The 22475-nt window shown below is 35.0% G+C and overlaps 1 protein-coding gene across 1 annotated transcript; it reads right to left on the bottom strand.

Annotated features, from left to right (window-relative positions):
• Positions 1 to 8723: 8723 nt before the first annotated feature.
• LOC117339999 (free fatty acid receptor 4-like) lies at positions 8724 to 14578 on the bottom strand. Its single transcript, XM_033901739.1, has 2 exons — positions 14049 to 14578; positions 8724 to 10230 (listed from the first exon to the last, which is right to left on the bottom strand). The coding sequence occupies exon 2, from the start codon at positions 10181 to 10183 to the stop codon at positions 9047 to 9049; it is 1137 nt and encodes a 378-aa protein (XP_033757630.1). The 5' UTR covers positions 10184 to 10230; positions 14049 to 14578; the 3' UTR covers positions 8724 to 9046.
• Positions 14579 to 22475: the final 7897 nt, after the last annotated feature.

The following is a 22475-nucleotide window of genomic DNA, read 5'->3' as shown; positions in this document are numbered from 1 at the left end:
AAATGTCACGAAAATGCAATATAACAATTCTATTTCGATCAATAATCATGAAATAGAGGACCTCATTGGTTCAAATGTACTTAACTTCTCATTTATCATTATTTTAACTGTATAACCGTTTGAGTGATCACAGTCTTCAGAGTTGTGCTAAGAACTTGAATCATCCCACTAGCTCGCCTATACTTTTAAATAGTATAGTTGAAAATATTTGAAAATCTTGAAATTCTATACTTGGAAATGAAATCAGAGTTGCCTCCCTTAGTTCGTGTTATCGACAAAAAAGTCACAGCACAAGAGTGATTTCATCAGTTGATTGTCAAATTACCTCTTGAGCATAAAAAAGAAAAAAAAAAAAAAAAAGACAAAAAACAAACAAATTTATAGCATATATAGTTCGGGTCTCCGACCTAAGAAATGCGTTGATATTGAAAATAGTAACTTATAACAGTTTTTCCCACTTGAAATCGTGGCGGGGGTTGAATAACACCGTAGTACACTAAAAGGTTTTTGACCAAATTCTCCTCGAAAAATATCACCGGCATTGGTAAAAAAATATTAAAAATGCTGCTGAAATACCACATCAGTTAAACCTAGCAATGCCGGTTATGAATTCAGATTTAAAACTTCTTTGACCATGAAATCGCATGCACAAACAACCCCGAATCGTTTCCTGTATAAACTTTTGATATTCTGTATTCCTGATTTCGAAAGTATCAATTTGCGTTTGTCTTTTTGGCATTGATGATTCATGTTCCGCCCCTAATATTGATGTCACACGGAACTTTATCCTCTCACGACAACGCCTACTACAAACACGTTTTATGTTATCCGTATAGGGAAGTAATTTGTACACATGAATGCCATATATATACGAAATATTAACATCCTGCGACTTTTCTTTGAAGTATTCTTTCAAGTTACCGGTTGACGGACATTGTGTATAAGTCACACCCACGGATAGTCATACCATTTCCAATATCGACTCTCGTAGCCAGAGATAACCGGGTATTATAGACTTGTAATCCTTCCAGGGGTACATTATTGGCTTAAGATAAGCTTCCTTTTGTTTCTATTGCATTTTTAAGCTTTTATTTATTTTTCTATCGGTCTAGAAAAATTGATTTTTTTTAATGTTGGAGTGTCTTATATCCTTTATTCTATAATAAAACATGCGTTGAAATAGTCAGATAAGAGCAATTATTTTTTATCTTCTCGTGCAATATTTTGGACTGGAAATAGACGTCAATAAGTTCGTTTCTTTTGACAAGGTTGAGATTTTAGGTCTATAACATCTCAGTTGAGTACAGATGTTTCTCCAACACAATAAATAAATAAATAAATAAATAAATAAATAGATAAATAAGTAAATAAATAAATAACGACACGAGAATATCAACAAAACACAAATTAACAAGAATATCCTTTAGAACTACCAGAATAATAAGACAAAGTGTTTCAGAAGAGCTAGCGTCTTTTGCTGAATTGGCGATTAACAATCTAGATCAAATCCAAGAAATGTAACGTTCTCAAAGTGTCAACTGGGCTGTGGAAAGAAGAGAAGACGGATATTGTAACAAACAAAACAAAAACCGACCTTAATTTCGCACAATGAACTATTTAAAGATACTATTCGAACTGCGTTCAATAAACTGATTTGCCTACAGTTTCACCAAAGTCTCTTAAAAATCCTATTACATAGTTATTGGTCATCATCGATGTCTTTTTACGGAAATAGTGATATTAGAAAAAATGTATAGCGAATCTGCTAAGACATAGGTGGGGGAAGCATTACTGTGAAATCAAGAAATGGTAAGTTAACAATAGGGAAATTAAGAGTATAACGGTACATTGTCCTCGTGGGAACCATGCGACATGAAGATCGACTTATTTGATTTAAGATCATCTGTAAAGTCATAATGGTATAGTATCGCCCCTAAAATCCAGGGTCATATTGAGGCGGTCTGTGTCTTTGTAGAAGTTGGTGACTACCTCACTGAACAACATGCTGGAGGCCCGTCGCATGATACTCACAACAACCAGGGTAAAGTGCCCTGCCCTAGTGCACAACAACGACACACATACCCGAACAGCTTCACGAGAAACACAAACCGACACGGGTAGGGACACGATGACAAATTTAATAATTCAATCTTATAAAGTAATAAAAATATATACAGTCAAACCTGCCTTAAGCCTTAGCGACCAACTGAATTAAGCGACCTCCTCTCATATGCGACCGTTTTTTTTCTTTCCAATGTTATTTACTATGCTTGTGACCTGAATTAAGCGACCACCTGTCAGACGCGTCTAACGACCATCATTTCTGTGCCCCAAATACTGAAAAGCGACGTTTTTCGACGAAAGCATATATGATATATCTATTTGACACTTTCTGATACAGTAGAAAGTGCTTGATGGTAAGCAAACTCGAATCAACACAAGGGTTTAATTGAAATATACGGGCATCATTAAATGATGATTAATTTTGACCTGTAAATTAACTAATATTACGTTTAACTCAACTCTTCACATACAATTGACTTTTACAACTTAACAACTTTATTTATTTATTTATTGAATTATCTTTTCAAAAATATAATGTACACAGAAAATGTATTATGCAACAATCAACGTATATACCAATCAGGACTGTTTAAACAAAAATACAAATACTTAGTATTATTAACTTGCACAGATTACGTAAGATTTTGATATGGGTTATATTTGGTCGTGTGTGATAATATTTTTCTAAAATAGATCCATCCCTGTGTTATTTTAATAAATATTACGATTTTCAGAAATTCTCATTCACACCCTTGAAGACTAACAATAACACAATTGATAGTATATAAATAGAGGGCAACAAACACTTCTCTTATGAAATATTGTCATTATTCAGTACACAGATATTTTATTACAAAGTCCGGAACTTTGGAATCAGTTGTTTTTTTATTAGTTTGACGGAATCGCTAATGTATTGTACTGACCTGAAGAACTGGAGACGCTCGCCACTTACAGTCAGGTGATTGTCGCCGGCCCCTGGGTTCTTTACCAGATATGGATTAATTACTACCACGAGAATCGGTAAATAGGCACACGCTGGTTATAGTGCTCTTAGGACTACTTAACATCACAAGTTATCTGATGTTAACAGCTAAATTTCTCGTCTTATCTTTAGCGACGGAAGGAATTGTAAAATGTCCTGATTCTAGTTCGAGTTGTCAACATGTACCATTTATAACTGCGTAATTCAGCAGCATAAATAATGTTGATATGATAGGTGTTCTCAACAAATGCAAAACGGCGAATGAAATGGTCTATTTAGTTATTTTTAGTTTATGTACACAGACAATATTCCTTCACGTGAAATTCACGTGAATGTTACATGAAAAAAATTCACGTGAAATTCACGTTAGTTTCAATGGAATTTCACGTGAGATTCACGTGAAAAAATTCACATGAATTTCACGTGAAATACTTAATGTGAATGTCATGTGAATTTTTTCATGTGAAATTCATGCGAATTTTTTATGTGAAATTTCACTTCATGTGAATTTCACATGAAGGAATATTGCATGTGTAGCGGTATACAAAAGAGGGAAAAGCGAAAACGAGGGTAAAAATAAACGTAATAGATATTTACCTGGAAACCCGCGGGAACGTACAATGAGAGTTATACAATGGAAGTTATACAATGAGAGTTATACAATGACAGTTATACTATGAGAGAAGTACAATGATAGCTAGACCAGGTGTTCCGGAGAGTAACCGTCTTCTGCTTTATTGATGACGCTCGTCATTTAAATCTATGGCAAGTTTATGTTATGTCACGACCTCTTGACAAAAACCCGGATGGTGGCAACATACAATTTTTCATATAACTAGCTTTGTAAAGGATTTAGATAAAATATGATGATGTAAGCAGTAAATTATCGTCGCAGACGTGATGTTAGTCTAGAGTAATGATGTCTCTCCCAGTAGGTCAATTACGTAATAATTAGATTCACCACATATAGTAAATATTCAAGGTAACTGAATTGATAGGATAAAAAGCCGAACAATACATCACTGTTTAACTTATATTTAAGCAACACACAAACGATTTCAATACAACAAATTTCAATTTATACTTAACGCTGAACGTTACAGATATTGGTCAATTTGAGTCGCCCAGTATATAACTGCCTTCTATTTTTGACATTTAGGATTTCACAAATAAATGATATTAACTATTCATTCAACGTTTCATATTTCCGAGTTTCTTGCTTGAAACCTTCTATATAAAAGTCATATCTGTAACAGGTAATCGAATAGTGTGCCTCTGCCGAGGTTCGCACCCACGACCCTCGGCTTACTGACTACCGACTGTGATTAATGGAAATTCACCCAATTGCGAAGCTAGAAGGAGACCGTATCTCGATGGACTTATTTTCGTGTGTGGCATAAGGGACTGTATGTAAAGTTAGCGAATTATGGAACTAATGGGAAACTTCTAATTTGGTTAAAAAATTATGTAAGTAACAGGAAACAACATGTTTTTGTAGGAAACAGTAAATCTTCCGTTAGGACTACTAATGCTGGCGTGCCACAAGGATCTGTATTGGGCCCAATACTTTTTATTCTTTACATAAACGACATATCTGATAATCTCGATAGTCTTTCAAAATTATTTGCTGATGATACCTTATTATGTTCTGGTCGATCACCATTTGAAATTGAAATTAAAATAAATAATGACTTAGCAAAAATTCAAAATTGGGCAGAAACCTGGTTGGTGAAATTTAACCCTCTGAAAACGGAAGCCTTACTAATTTCAAAAAATGAACATGAACATGTTATAGACATTAGATTTAATAATATAGATGTAGAATTTGTTGATCACCACAAACACCTAGGCGTAACATTAGATGTAAACTGTAAATGGTATTGACACATTGAAAGCATATGCAAAAATGTATCTAAACAAGTAAGTATTCTCAGAAAGCTCAAATATATTTTAAATAGACAAACTCTGCATAAAATTTACAAGTCATATATTCTGCCTTTATTTGAATATTGTTGCGAGGTTTGGGATGGATGTTCTCTCAGTGATGCAGATAATTTGGAAAAATTAAATTTAGAAATTGCAAGAATAATTACCGGATTACCTTCCTTTGCTAGCAGGCTCTCATTATACTCTGAAAGTGGATTAGAACCTCTTGTAAATCGTCGTTCTAGAAGAAAACTACAACTATTCTATAAAATTACTAACCAACTCACTCCTAGTTACGTATCCACTTTATTACCTCCCTTGGTATCTGAAAACTCACATTATAACCTACGTGATGCAAATAATTACTCTCTACCGAATTTCAGACTTCAACTAACAAACAAATCGTTTTTCCCATCTACTATTCGACTTTGGAATCAACTTGATCTAGAGATTAGACATAGTATCTCATATTCAGTATTTAAAAAATCTATCTCAAATAGAACACAAGTACCTACCCATTACTCAGTTGGAAATAGAAAATCTATATATTGCATGCGAGATTAAGAAACAAATGTAGTATTCTAAAAAATGACCTTTTCCAATCACATCTTATTGATTATCGCCATTGTCAGTGTGGACATCCTATTGAGGATGCATACCACTACTTCTTTATTTGTCAAAATTACTTTGAACAGAGAATCGAATTGTTCCGAAATCTAAACAATTTCATGCCACTAGACCTGCAACTATTATTATATGGAAACAATGATTTATCCATTGAAGATAATTTTATGATAAGCCAAATCACTCAGAAATACATTCTTGACTCAAGAAGATTTTAATTCCCCGTTTTCTCTTTTCTTAATCAGTATTGTGAAATATTATACATATACATATATATATTGACAGTTAAAACAAATGTATTTATAAAGTCTCTTCCGATTCCGATAGCGCAAGAGAAACGAATATTTTTTTCCAGAAGGCAATGGATCGAACGGAGAAAGCTTACCATGGAACAGGATATAACGAACATTAGAAATAGCAGTGTGTTTTTGTGCAGCGAACAGTTTAATCTTCTGCTATCGAAATCGGATTTGTTTGTTTGCTTAGTAAATAATTAAACTAAATTTATCAATTGAATATTTGAATAAATTCGAATCGTAATACCTCTCTCTCTCTCTCTCTCTCTCTCTCTTTCTCCCCAATTATAATTGTTAATATTTCAAATGTCATGTCATCTTGTATAAAAATTGTAAAAATCATGATAATTAGGAAAGGGCTTCATATAAGTTTGAAAACTTGTGCCCAATCCTCTTGTATATATTGATACAAATAAAATATGTTTAAATCAAAAATCGATGGACGCTATTTGCAATCAAAACCTGCAATATATCATACGCATGTTTTTTAATGGTCATGTGAGATTTATTTTGGTCAATTTATATCCATATGGTTCGTTACAGCTTTACCTATTACGGAAATACGTGTCATTGGCTAATACATATTCGGACATATGTCACGCGGGTTTAAATCAGTGTCTACATCATGGAATCGAGTGAGAGGCCATATTTAATTATACATTGTAAATATAAAAAGTGGCATATAATCTAACATTCAAATACCAGGAAACACTTATAGAATGTAAATTAATCAAATACAGGTATATATTTGTCCCTCGTCATTTTATGTTGTTTGTATCACGGGTCTCGTCGATGAAGAAGAGGACGCTTAACCTTTTGAAACACCTGGTCTTATTCTTGTAAAGTCTTAAGGGTCTTCATGTAAAATCTGTATATACTGTTTGTATTTTGCATTTGTTTTGTGGATTTTGATTTATAAGTTCTCTTCTTCTTCTTCTTTTTTTTTTTTTTTTTTAATCATTCTATTGAAATCAAAACTAATATGTCTTTGTCAGTTTGTCTTATGTTGTAATACCGGAAACACTAGGTGGCGATACTTGAGGTGTCAATGGCGACTACAGTAAACAAAATAGTTCGAAGAGAAGATAATCTTTTTTTTTTTTAACTATTTCTCTTATTTTTTCCAGTACATGCAGCTACGTTTATCATAACTACAGATTCTAAGATACAATGTAATAATGTAGGAGTATCGCGTAGCCACACTCTGTAGTAACGAGTAACAATTAATTAGTGACGAGACCGGAAGTTGGAGTCTCGAGAGGTCGCATGTCCAGGTCGCACGACTCTAATAGTGCCCTTTCATTATTCTTCCACTCTCCCAAACTCAATTCAGTGAAAGCCTCTATATTTCCAGCATAATGTTCAGCCCAGATGACGTAGAAAATTACAAAGGAGTCGGTCGCTGGATTGATGATGTCAATGTATGTTGCAGACGACAACATCCTTTCTAGCGTCTGTTTAAAACAAGGTCGCTTTTTTTCAAAATTCATCTTTATGTTCATTATTGTAAGAATTGTTAATTTGGTTTTCTTAAATATAAGAACTCTTTTTCGTTTTAAATGTTAAGTCTTGAAAATCATTTTCAAGCGTAGGTGATTTTTATACAAGTAGTTTTGCTTACATTTTTCTCTGGTATTCTTGCGCAAGCCTGATCACTACACGTAAACACGATAATTACAAAAATTGGGTTAGATTAATTTATAGAGACAATGCAACCCTAGCGTAAGTATAATACATAATATTATCAAGACAGCCATAAACACACTCATATGTATTGACAGAGGAAACTAGACATAATTAGGTAGCCAGAGAGGAAGAAAGAGAGAGGCCTAGGGTGAATGTGTTTTCTACAGATCTGACCTCAAAACCATTTACTACCTACTCGCATCATTAATATCTAAACATTTTCAACACCACGAAGGTTTTAAGAACCACAAATAAAATCATTTACTGAGATTTAGCAACACCGGGAAATCTTAATAAAATCATTGTCATTGTCAGTATACCACATACAATGAAAAATAACAACATTTTCACATTTAGTTCCAAATGGTAATTTATAACAGTTTTTGTGTGCAAATTTCAGACCTATACACAACATTACTATATACAAACAATATCCAAGGGTTCTAAAAAGGATGCAAAGACAACAACAAGAATGTTTGATGACAATGTTTTCTGTTCAGAATCGATATCTTAAAAAATCATTGCATGGTCATCGGTAAGATGAACGGCTTTAAGATTCTAAGATGATAGTGAATTTTTGTCTCTTGTCAAGTAATTGTTCTTTACCGAAGAAATAAACGAAATCCGAGTGATCAAAACGAGTTTTTCATTCCTCTTGTACCTTTAATTCTTCGGATTGGCAATTTGATTGCTTTCAGACGTTAAACTGCCAATATCCAGGTTGATATTTGTCATTCAAGACAACAAAATGAAAGGCGCTGCAATCAAATCAATGTCGGTCAATTTCACTGTATGCATTCACAGAGCCTTTGTTTCATGACAAAGTCTTGGAGAAGTAATATATATCGAAATTGGAATCTTTGATTTCGCAGATATCTTTAAAATTTTGTCAACACTACATGGATACATTTTGTACATTCCGCAGAAGATCAAACAACCTACTTATTTTACAGGGGGAAAATAATATAAATTATAGTGTGCAGTTGTGATAAAATGTTAATTTCTTATGTAATTCATTAAAAAGTTTCAAAATTCAGTAATCACCCGTTTAGATTAAGGCAAATGATTTATATTCCATGGACTGAACTGAATTTTCCCACGGTACAAAACACTTACTTGTACTAAAAAACATTCAACATGATTAATTCATACTGAGGAAAAGTCATCGAGTATTTTATTCCAACTTTATCAAAACACATTCATTCATAACTCATTAAATCTACGGAAGTGTTTGAAATAGAGCCACCATCCGCTGTCAGATCATGTCTGTATTGTAAATAATACTTCCGTTATATTTTTTCTCACAGTCATATTAACGATGAGTGTTCTTATGTTTCACACGAACTATTGTCAAATTAAAAAACAAAACAAAAAGTGATATCCATCGGCATAACAGACCGTCTAACACACATTCTGAGTAATGAAGATATTTGAAACTCTCAAATGTCGCCATTTTGAATCTGACACTCTACTTGACTGTGTTCTCACTGTTGCTGGAATTCTGGCTGTAGCTGATGGCGCGAATACTATGGCGGATGTTACTGCCCGTTCCACTTGTCGAAACCGTGCTCTTGCACGCGAAACACTTTAAGATGGCGCGACGAAGTTTGTCGTTAATAACACCATAAAGGAATGGATTGACACACGCGTTCGCCAAGGCGATGCACAAAGTCACGATAAGGGCGAGGGATGGCACCTGCATGTTATCTTTCATCCCATCGATGAGAATTATGACGAAGACGACGAAGATTGGCAGCCACATCAGTATAAACAAAAACACAAGTAGAAGTAATGTTTTCACAACTTTAACGTCTCGTTGATCCCGATTTTTCCGGGTCTTCAGGGAGTTTGAATTCAATACGTCCACTCTGTTATGATTATTCAAAATGGCGCGTCGTGATCTCACAAACCTTCTTATAATCTTGAAATAGTTTATACTCATGATAGCAATGGGAATGACAAAGCCGACTAAACAACTCACAACGGTGAAGAAGATGGACGCGCGAAACCCATAAGTCTTTGGCCACGACAAGGTACATATCGTGACGTAATCACGTCCGAACGGAAACGACCTGGTATGAAAGTACATCGCAAGTGGGATGAAACACAACAGGCAGACGAACCACGTGATGATAATAATGGCGACCGCCACTTTTGGTGTCATCTTTTTGGATGTGGTTTTATTGATACATATATGTCTGTCAATACTTATCACGGTCATAGTCCAGATCATAACCATTGCGCATGTAAACAAAAAATAAACAAATACTTTGCACACGGCATTACCGAAAATCCAGTCACCTGTCACACGCGTCACGGCTATGAAAGGACTTCCGAATGAAAACAAGATGTCTGCCATTGCTAGATTGGCTATCATACAGTTGGTGACTGTTCGGGTGCTCTTGGTCTGGAACATTTGGTAAAAGATAAGGACATTTCCAAACATGGAAAAGATGAAGAGTATCGTAAAAACGAAAGCTTCGATGTAAGGTAGTCCTGACCATGGGCGATTGAACTCCGAAATAAAGGTAAAGAAAGAGGAGTTCCCAAAGCCATATTCGTGAATGCCGTAAAACCATGAAGTGTTGAAGTAGGAAGCTCCCATGTCGCTATCAACAGTCAATGGGTCTGCATTCACTCATAGTCCATGATCTGTAGAAATTAAATATTTTCATTAGTGAAAGAATTACTACAACTGAAATAGGAAGCCATGGAATTACAGATAATTTTTGTCAGTATAACTTACAACTTTAAAATCGCCATTGTCCTCCATTACTGATGATGTGCTTCTAAATAAAAACAAAATCTTATAGTTTTAATCTATTTATCATTCATTATTTGCATGACAATAACATATTAATGACAGGATACGGGACATGTATTACCGGAAGTTTGGGTGGATGTATGGCTGGTCCAGAATGCATTGACCGGAAGTGATGTGTAATTCATTCATATAAACAACATTTACATCAATCGAGAGTGTGGGATTACATGAAACTCCGTAAACACACAATTCTAGTTCACTTTGAGAATTTAAATCCATTCTCGTAAGATTAAGATAACAAGTGCTTCGGAAGTTAATTTACAGACGGTAAAGTATAGAGACACGTCTTTTAAATAACAATTAGATAGCGTCTACGATACGGATTTCTCTACACTAATACCTGATCTAGAGGTAATTCTGAAAAGTTAAAAATAAATAAATAAATAAATAAATAAATAAATAAATGTACGAATCCTTTACATTTAGAATCGCCAATAATTGGAATGACTGGCCTGAGTATGACAGTCATTAGGTCCAAAGCAGTATTAGAGTTTATTGAAATAATTATTGGTAAAATCTGCAGATAAAATTCAATTACTTACAGCTAGGTATAAATAAGACATCAGAAGCATACTATAATATGTTATTTACATATTTATACTAATCAACATTTGTATACTGTGTACCGGTAACGATAGACCATCCTAATATATCCCATTCAGGGTTTGCGTTGAAGCCATCTCAATAGCCTTTTGAAGCATAGACAATTGAAAGGACCCCATTTTTTTCTGGAAGCTCCATTGAAATTATTCACAATGACCCTATTTTATCTGAAAATGACCCCATTTATGAAATGTCCAGTGGAAACCCTGCCATTGTAAGACAGAAGATATATACATTACTGTATCAGTCACTCCATGTTATTGTTTTCTGTGTATTGGCCTGGTGTAATGTAGGTACCTGTAGGTCTATATCGCTGACCTGATATCGTCAATATCACGGTGTTTACTGATAACTTTATGTATTGTATAGATGTAATAGATGATGTAGTATTGAATAGCACTGTATTATATTACAAATGATACAAATAATTAATATGATGTTTAATGTAAATTTAATTTCAGACTCTGGATACAAGTTTTCCTTGTGCGATATATAGTCAGAGATGTTCACTGTTGATATAAACCTAGTGGTTTCATTGTCTCTACCCTAGTTCTCACATTGAGGACGTGGCATAACACGAATTTAAGTTTGGTTCGGTTTATTTTTTTTAACGTCCTATTAACAGTCGGGCCATAGGACGTACCAGGTTTTGGAGGTGGAGGAAAGCCGGAGTACCGGGAGAAATACCACTGACCTACAGTCAGTATCTGGAAACTACCCCACGTATAGGTTTCGAACTCACGACCCAGAGGTGGAGGGCTAGTAATAAGGTGTCGGGACAACTTAACCACTCTACCACTGCGGCCCCACCCGAATTTGACCTAGATTTACACGACGGTTGTCGACGATAAGACGCTATTTTTTCCCGAAACACCTGGTCTTATTCTCCTATTTTTTTTTCACGAGTCTCTCGTTCATCGTTATATCAATTTCAAGTTAGAATTATGATTCCATCTCTTTGTTTTTATTGGTATCTAGCGTGAACGCTTTGATATTACTTTGCATTTTTACAATAGATTTTACTTTTACGTTGAAACTGTTCCATACCATATTTTTTCGACCTCTCCATGCGACTTAATTTCTAGTCGGACGCTCCTAGTTTACCAAATGAACTGATGAGTTTGGCCGAATCGGTAGGAAGCAAATCGGCATATATATAATTATATGATGCCCAGCACTCCAGTAAAACTAATTATAACTGAGGTAATTGTCAATATATTTGAGCTGGTTTAAGCTTATACAAATATAGCCATAGAGGGCCGTCAAAGGCTTGATGTGTAGTGTTCGTTACAAAATTCGTCGAAATCAAGCAACCGGTGTCCGAATCAATGTTAAACCCATACGGTTATGGCTTGATGTTAAAGTTGTTTTGACGACGTCAAAGAACCATTAGGGCTTATATAACATTGGCTTATCTCGGCGATAAAAATACAAACCGTTGGAGGAAAATATGGATTTGAAATGTCAGAATTGGCCGGTGTAGCAAAATACGTTTGTATCACGCTAACCAGGGTTTTCCCAATTTCTTGAAATATAGTTTTATCTTAATACATGTATATAGTTTTGATGAAGGTAAGGGCCACATACGTATACTGTCATTTAACCCATTACAATTAAAAACAGGTTCATTTCACGAAGCGGATTCATTTCAATAGGGAGCTTATGCGGAGTATTTCGACCCGAGGTGAATATCATTGTTTTTAACGAGAATATACATTTTGTAAGTTAATTCTATCGTTACGCTTTTATTATTATTATTTTTTTTAATAAAGACACAAATATTCTTAAAGAAAAAAAAAAAACATGTTGACACAATGCTGTGATGTTAAACGATAAAGAAAATTGAGAAAACTAGGGGAAATACGAACACAGATAAAGAATAGAGCGGAGACCCTTTAAAACGAACAGTAGGGAATAAGGCCAGGTGTTACGGGATGGTAAACGTCTTCCGCCTCATCAAAAACACCCGCCATACTTTTGGTTAGATTTGTTTAACGTCCTATTAACAGCCAGGGTAATTAAGGACGTGCCAGGTTTTGGAGGTGGAGGAAAGCCAGATTACCCGGAGAAAAACCACCGTCCTACGGTCAGTACCTGGCAACTGCCTCACGTAGGTTTCGAACTCGCAACCCAGAGGTAGAGAGCTAGTGATAAAGTGTCGGGAAACCTAACCACTCGGTTATCGCGGCTTCATCCGCCATACAACTCTAGGTCAAATCGAGGACACCCGGTCTAATCGAGGACATCCGCGATACGAAACTAGGTTAAATCGAGGACACCGCTATATGAAACTAGATGAAATCGAGGACACTCGTTATACGAAACTGTCAAATCGAGGACATCCACCATACAAATATAGGTGAAATCGACGACACCCACCATACCAATATATGTCAAATCGAGGACACCCGACATGCAAATCTAAGTCAAATCGAGGACACCCGACATGCAAATCTAAGTCAAATCGAGGACACCCGCTTTACGAAAGTAGGTCAGATCGAAGACAACTAAGTCACATTCTCAGAATAAGAACTAGGGTTGTTACATTGGAACCACTAGTCATATCAACAAGCATTAAACACGTCTGTACTTTAATTTCTAAACAAGATCATTATGTCAACCATGGCGCTTTTCTACGGTGTTCAGAAACCTACATCTCTCGAAACCTTGTGTTGTTCATTTCTCTGTCAGAAATCGACATCTTTGACGCATGTCGTGGTAAGGGGAACAAGCCCATCGGAAATATTTCTCGTCGAAAAGTTTAATATTACAATAAAAATCGATCATGTTTCATAGAAAAAAATATAGAAACTCTATATTCAACGTTAAAAATAAAAAAAACCAACAAATTGTAATTGAGACTTAATTAACTTGATAAATACCACAGGGGCTTGACACGATTTTCCAAATGATGGTCCATATGACACTATAATACATATATATATGGACCATCATTTGGAAAATCGTGCCAAGCCCCTGTGATAAATACTGTACTCATTAGCAACTTGCACGAAGACTTTGAAACAATTAAAAATCAGCTTACCTGTTTACCAGCTTTAAGGCGTTTCCGGTTGTAGAAGTCACTTAAATCACCTTTAAAGTTTTACACACAAAATATTTTCTGATATAAATTTCAGTGTTGACCACTGCTTAATGTCAACAGCTTACAAATATTCACACCAAGAAAAGCAGGATCATAAAAAATAGTCATTCGTCGGCAGTAGTAGTTCCGTGCTAGTACATAAGATGATCCGCACTCACATCTGTTTGTGACAATTTTTCTCTCAGAATCATAATACGTCAGAATATTTCACATCACAAAAGACAAATCAAGAATCAGACACCCATTACATAGGTATATATAAGTATATCCGTCGTGCCTTCGAGTGGTACTTAACGAGATACGTACATGTACGTATAAATATCTCTGCTGGTGTTGAGCTGCAAATTGTCCTCGCTAATAATCTTCACACAGTAGTACGTACGCCGGTCAACGAGTGGGTATGCCCTGGCAATCGCCGGCCCCTTAGTCGGGTAAATCAATTAATTGAACTAGAAATTATAACGGGTAATTTGTCATCTTGAGTTGATATTGGTACTCTATATCTGGTGAAGCTGAATGTCGTTATCAGCCACTGCAGCCGAGAAATATGGGACCAGGGCGCTTAGCTTCGATATATTCCATCTTTCTCTCATTCCTACTAGAAATAAATTGACAATTTCGGTAAATATTTGTGTTGATTTAAGGTACGTTTGTGTAATTGACGTAATATACAAGAATATGAAGCCGTATATGTATTTATTGTATATATTTATTTTTAAATTAAATTGACAAAACTTTAATATCATACACAAGGACTGGCGAGTATGATATGTTATCATAGCCGATAGTGCAGACAGGCGGCTGTGCCTCTTCGTACCAGAGTACTGTGTTGACAAATACTGATTACACAAGATACTAGTCCGTATAATTACCTTAAAACTGCCATGCAGTATGTAAATTATATAACCCGACCATCCCTATGTAGAGTATTGATAACAATAAACAACCATTTGCCAACTTAATTCTTCCCGCATATATAATGAAATATGAAGAGCTAACTCGCTATAAACAATAATACAATCATCAACTTGTGAGGATATGAAAAAATCGTTAGTCAATACATATACACAGGGTCTTGAGATGAACACCAGGGTTGTCGTTTTTAACGAATTTCAATCTAGCCCCCCAAAACATCTGAAAATGTGCTATACACACTAGGGGAGGCCCAAATACATGTAGACTGTAGCTAATTTTCATGCCCCTGTGGTACTGTATGGTGTCGAAATATCGGAACATCGTAGTCAGCATTTTTTTCTTTTTTTTTTTGAGTGAAAATCCGCCCTCATCCAAGTACCCCTGAGGGTACGATGATTCGATGAATGAGGGGCATTCTTTGGGCTCTACCCCGAGGGTAAGAGGGTACATGTACATGTACCATACCATGTACATGTGATAACCTCGCAAGCCGAAGGCTAAAAGAAAAACAATTAAATATACTTATAAGTTAATGAACATGAATTCTATATACCTATCTCTTATATATACATGTTGATTATCAACTACCTTTGTACAAAGATAAAGAACGGAAAAAATCGAGACTGAACCAAACATTCTACTCATCCGATGGATTCGATTCAAAAGTGTTCGACACAAATGACTCTTACTCTACGTTGAAACATGGAAATGGAAAGTTCCTGAAATTAATACAAAAATATGATTTTTTGGAATGAATAAAATGATCGAACATGTAGCCATTTATTTTCACAGATGTTATATGATGCTAACCTGATTTAGTACCGAGTTATCGAGACAGGTATATATGTTCACTTACCAAGAGAACAAAGACTTTGTACTAAATGTAGACAAGATATCGAAGATGAGTATCATTTTATTCTAGTATGCAAAAGTTTTCATGTTTTAAGGAAAAAATACATCAAACTTATCCAATTACTGTGTGCTCATAATATTGGCGAAATTCGTAAGTTAGCAAGATATGTATATGATGCCAACAAAGTCATAGTGTAATTAGCATACACTATGGACATGTTACATGTACCTGTATTTTATAATTTGTTCGTGGTTCAGTAATAGTCAGAATTAGTTCTCCGCCATTTTGTAAGCATGAATTGTTATATGATATATATGTATCTTGGAATCCTATTAGCTATGTAGCATTTGGAAATAAATTGAATTGAATTGAGTTGAATAGTACCCTCTCTAAGATACCAGTTAAACTGGACTATATTTATCGAAGGTGCTCCATACATGTCACCGTGTTAGTGAGTGACACCTGCGCATGCGTGGTGGGTTTTGTGGACATTTCGGACCATGACGCTACTCCTGTTGAAATTAAATCAAATGCTTTTCTTGCCAATAATTTAAACGTATGATTTGGTGTTACAAAACGCTGAATTTCCTAAATTCAATAACCTGTTACAAAACACTGACTGGCAGTATATATTTAGAGATGGAAAAACATGTGATGATATGTGTGCAATTTACTAATAAATATTTAGAATATGCTCAATCTTTTATCCCAAAACTGTATGTTACAATTAGGCCTATCGCTAAACCGTGGTTTACCAAAGAGTTAAGAGGAGAAATTAGGATTAGAAACAGACTGCATAAAAAACTTAAACGATTTTATTCTGTTGAAAATTTAGATAACTTAAAAAAACAAAGAAACCATGTAAGTAATATAAAACGTAGGACAAAGGATCATTTTTTATGTTAATATTAATTGGTTATTAGATAATTATGCAATAGGTAATTGATAGAATTTCTGGTGACTAATTCGTAGATTTATGAAAAGTGCAATAAAAACTGAGCAATGCACAAATAAAACAAGAAGTTGTTATCAATATAGCAAAACAATTGGTATTTAATTAACACTGTATGATGTAGGGTAAGGATTCTCTATACAAGTGCCGCATTTGGATAGTTTAGTTTAGTTTAAACATATTGTTTCTCTTCAAAATTTTACAGACACAAAAGTTCCCTTCTACTATCAAATTGGTGACAGAAAACATAACATTATGCATGCAAGATTAAGAAACAGATCTAGTACTCTTAACAACGATTTATTTCATGCAAATTTGATTAATTTTAAACACTGCCAATGTGGACACCCTGTTGAAGATGCATATCATTTCTTTTTTGAATGTAATAATTACTCTGTTCAGCGTTTGCAACTGTTTCGTGATCTAAATTATTTCATCCCACTAGACCTGCAACTTCTGCTATTCGGAAAAAATGAACTTTCTCATCAAGAAAATGTAACTATATGCCAATCAACCCAACTATTTATTAAAAATACAAATAGATTTTAAAAATATCTTAATTGGAAATTAATGTACATTGTATTTTTGTCTTTGCGGACTCGGGTGACATTCGGGTGTGTGTGAAATGTTATAAATGAAGGACCAGAAAAGAAAAGGAGGAAGACACCACTGGCATGGATTATCATAGACATTAGACAAGTTTGAACGAAAGGAAAGTCGAATTGTGTACCAAAGTGATTGTTGCCCGAGTCCGCTTAGGTCTACCACAAAACTATTTGTCTTTTTGAAGTATTTAGATATACATGTATATCCCATATATATAAGATTATTTGTATCAATATCTTATAAAATCTCTTTCTGTCTCTCTCTTCCTTCCCCCCTCCAACTCCCCCTCTCTTCCCCTTTCTCTCCGTCTCCCTCCCCTTCTGTCTCTCTCTCTCTTTCTCTCTATTTCTTATAAAATTAGATTGTAAATATGTAAATAAAACTACCATCATGTGAATTTTTTCTCAATGTAAAATTGTATCGGGAGAGGGCTTAATATAAGTTGGAAAACTTGTGCCCAATCCCTTTGTAACAAATTGTAAATGACAAATAAAATATGTTTAAATCAAAAAACATATTGTATTGTATCATGAATATACAAAGGGATCGGGCACAAGTTTTCCAACTTATATAAAGCCCTTTCCCAAAAAACAGTATACAACACAAATATTTACACAAGATGACATTAAAATTTACATAAAGTGATTTTATTTTTGAAAATGTGAGCGTAAGAAGAGTAGAGATATGGTGATAATTAGAGGGAAATAGAGGAAGAGAATTTAGAAGTCTCCTTCGTTTACTTTATTTGGCTAGTGTCAGCTTTAACATGGGTGGTCGGGTGGCACAGTGGTAACACATTTGTCTTTCACCTAGACGGCCGAGGTTCGATTCCCCGATCGAACGTGAAACAAGTATGGGGTCACCTGTAGATTTTCTCAGGGTACTCATGTTTCCTCCCACAGAACGACCACTCGCGCGCTTACATCCGGGCCACCAAGAGTGATGAAGTTGGTACTTTTACCTTATACAAAATGATTGAGCCGATACTGCACATTTGAATTCCTGACGAGAGGCGCAAAAGTATTTATATTACGTGCAGAAATAGAAATAAAGTCCACTGTTTCTCCCACGCTTCACAACTAGTAGTGTACTCAAGTTTGTTTTTTTAGGAAAATTTGAATGATATCCCTCACCTCTTCTGGTGAAAAGACAAATAACATGCAAAGGTACTTGGGGTCAGGAACTAAAGTTATAATGAAATTATTTAATTTTAATTTTTTACATCATTTCTTGTCTGTTTATATGCACCGATACAACATAGAAATCGATTATAAAGCATCGGTCTGTTCATGTACATGATGTATATAAATAATTGATACTTTAATCACAGACCGCAGGAGTTCTGGATTTGTCATATTTCGTTGTACTGCACACAATATGGGTATTTTTAGCATTTCCTTGTTTTGAGGACATTATGGTGTTGTCTCGAGATGGAATAGTACGTTCGCCATGAAATAATGTATAAATAGCCTAATTTCGTGTTTGTTCGATAAGAATATAATGTACCACATGCTATTTATTCCACTCAATGTCAGGAGGTTCAGTATCAAATCGAGATTTTTATTTAGCTTTGTCTACATCCGTACCACCAGACAGGAAAAGTGTTGTACAGAACACCTCGCGTCCTGTTTAAGTGTTGTGCACCGATAATGCGGAGAATAAAAAAAGAAGACCTTAATATTGCACTTACTGCTCTATTCTAGAAGCGCAGTCTAAAACGTTTTGGATCTACGATATTTCTCCACAAAAATATATTCCGTTTTCATTAAAACTACAAAATACAAAATTTGACTATTTTTGAGCCTCGCCCATCACCTCCTGAGGGTCAGTCGGGGTCAACATTCGCATACCATCAAACTGCCTTCCAAAACTGCTGATTGTAACCAAGTTAGAAGTTCTTCTAATAGAAATTCAACAAATTAAAGTTAAAAATGTAATTTCCTGATATAAACTATAGTAATGTTTAGCTCCTACCTAGGGGCAAACGTGCGACCCCAGAGTCATGAAATTCAATTTTGGTAAAGGGCCGTAAGACCTTTCTATCTGTCAACAGTACATGTATTTGATTCTATCATATCTGATATAGGTATATCATTTGTAATGAAATAAATAAATAAATAAATAAATAAAAAAAAAAAACGTATGAAGCTTTCTTTTACCACAAGTCTTGTATGTTGTAAATTGGTAAGTAATTATTAATTATGAGTGTAAACAAAACAAAATCAGGCATTTTTAAACTTGTAAATTCGCCCTGAAAGACGTTTGCTTGCAAACTGGACATATTCATTCATGTGGATATTGAAGACCATATATATGACTTTACAGGTTAACGGTAAGATGTGGTCGGCTCAATTGACGTGTTACCTTGTCGGGGTTTGGCATTTCATTATGATAACACTATAAAATCCTCATGAGTATTTTATTTGTGGACACCGTCCTCGTATGATCATCTCCGTGGATAAGATGATAACTTACACTTCTGTCATTCGTTAGCTATTGCAAAGCCGCTTTGCTGAGCGCGAGTTCAAGCGTTTCGGAAGGAGAAGCGCTTAAAATCTCATCGAAGAATAAATATTTTTACATTCATTATTTTGCAATATAAATCAAAGTCATATTTTAAAAATATGATTAATTGAAATGCTATATACGAATGAAGAAGAAACAATTTCAAATCAAGAATTTGATTTTTGACCCTGTCGACTTTTCAAATTTGTGGTATACATGTATATCCAAATTATCTTTCGTAATACTGGTCGCGGACATGAGCCACCACTTTATAACTAGTGTTTCTTATCGCTATGTTTTGAGGACTTCTGGTAGCGGTATTACATGTGTCCTTGAGAATGTCCAGTGGTGTCAGAAGTATTTAACTCATTACGGGACTAAGGAATCAATGCTTGCATCATATACTAACAAAATAAAAATAGTCTTACACATTTTAAGCACGTTTTTATTTCTCACTAATATTGAACGTTAAAAAAACAAAACAAAAATATGCACCCCTTTTTAACGCCATCATCATCGATATCGATGGTAGCGAGTATCTCAAGGGAGAAGACGAGAGATAATTGCTTGTGACTTTCAAGCCTTTTGCACTATACATTGTAGCTATGTGCACTCAAAAGGCGTCAGTAACAATCTCTCAAGTTTTGCACTGCAGTGACTTTTTATAACCGGAAACAATTTATCGAATTCATGAAAAAAAAAACAGAAAAAAATACACAAATAAGTTTCTACCTCACATTAAAGTCACTTAAATACACTCCAATATCACATTATCAATATATATTAGGGGATGTTTGCCATATATAGCGATACTTGTTAATTAAACGCTATGCCCATTTCCGGTTGATGGTCTGGGTGTCGGGTTGAGTACAAGGCGCCTGAACTGTCCGCGAAACTGAGAAGATCTGGAGTACACGTTAAAGTAGCATGATATAAAACTATTTAATTGTGAGGAATTTATTTTAAAAAATATCAATAAAAGAAGTAAAAGAAAAACAACAACAATTTTTATTTATAGTGAATGAATATTTATTCGTCTTCAAACTTAATATTATTTCATGTACACTAGTATTTTTCTTCAGTTTTGTTCAAATAACATTCCTTCATTTCATTACATAAATGTTTCAAAATATAGTATATCACATCTCCTCGTAACGGAAGTTCAGGTATTTTTCCTATTGTCATCATTTTAACCGGATGTTGGCTGGACTTTGTTCCCCTGGTTTCCGACAAGTTTCCGTAGAATCTTTCGTGGCCTGAATTTTCTTGGTTTCGCCTTCTGTCCAACAGACCTCTCCAGTTGGTGACTTTCCTGGGCGGATGAGTCTCTGTCTTTTGCGGTTTTCACTGGATAACCGCTTGGTTGGTAAAATGATACATTACTTAAGGTCTGTTCGTCCCATCTGTCCACCACAGTGGTCAGAAAGTTCAGTTTACATTGTTCGAAGCCCCTCCTTGCTCGGAAGAGTTCCTCTGGGCATCTCTTGTCTGATCTGTCATAGTCGTCAAGCACGAGTAGTGGCGCCACCTTGCAGCTTGGAATCTTGTTCAGTATATTGATTGCCATCGTGATATTTTGGAAAAATGATAAATTCTAGTGAGAGATCAGAAACGTGTGCGGAATCAGTGTCGCCGTATCCAAGATAAAGAATCTATGACGTCACAATGGATGTGACGTCATAATCCGAAAATCCCTATGATGGGCCACGACCACGTGATACAAAATTAACACTGATAAAGTTCTGGAAATTCATAATTTGTTAATCTAGAGAGTTCAGAATATTAAGGCTCGATTTTAGTTTAAATTTATTTATTTGCCATGAAAACATGTAGACAAGAACATTGAGAACAAACCATGCCATTATGAACGCCATTTCCTCCAATATATACATAAAATTTACAATAAATGGCATACTTGGGTATCCATTTCAACATTGCTCGTTGTGGAAGTTAAGGAAGTTGATGGATCATATAGTGATACCATATAAGTACCTAATCGGGTTTCTTTAAGAGTTTGCGGAATCCGGATTAAATCCGCTTTACCGTACGCATGTAAAAGTGGGGAGCAGAGGTCATCTTACTATCTCAGGCTAGCGGGAGTTTCCCTTTAGTCTAGTGGTACAATGTAGGATGCTTTGAGAGCGAGAGGTCGCTTGTTCGAGTCCCGGCACGGGCAGGGTATTTTTCATTACTTCTTCCTATTACAGACGTAATGTTTTCAGAATAAATATGATATATCAAAGGGGGAATATTGAATTTTAAAAATATCTTCTGCATGATCATCCGATTGACCATTTTCTTTCAAAACATCCAGATGTAATTTGTTCCAAACAATTACCAAGAAAAATGAGTAAATAAATAATAACAATAAGAAACAAAACAAAACAAAAAACAAAACCTTCAAGAACCTCGAAAGTATAAGTTTTCTTTTGAAATCTCATCTTTTGTTACGAAAAAATAATCATCTTGGTTTTTGTACTTTTCATATACCTTTACGCAAGATGAACGGAGTGATATTGTGCTTGAGTTTTATGTA

Source organism: Pecten maximus, chromosome 12, assembly GCF_902652985.1.
Source record: "Pecten maximus chromosome 12, xPecMax1.1, whole genome shotgun sequence".
NCBI lineage: Eukaryota > Metazoa > Mollusca > Bivalvia > Pectinida > Pectinidae > Pecten > Pecten maximus.
This window is presented reverse-complemented; position numbering and strand designations above follow the sequence as displayed.

Bases quoted from the DNA above. Each gene is read 5' to 3' on its own strand.
- LOC117339999 (XM_033901739.1), bottom strand. From the start codon at position 10,183: ATGGGAGCTTCCTACTTCAACACTTCATGGTTTTACGGCATTCACGAA.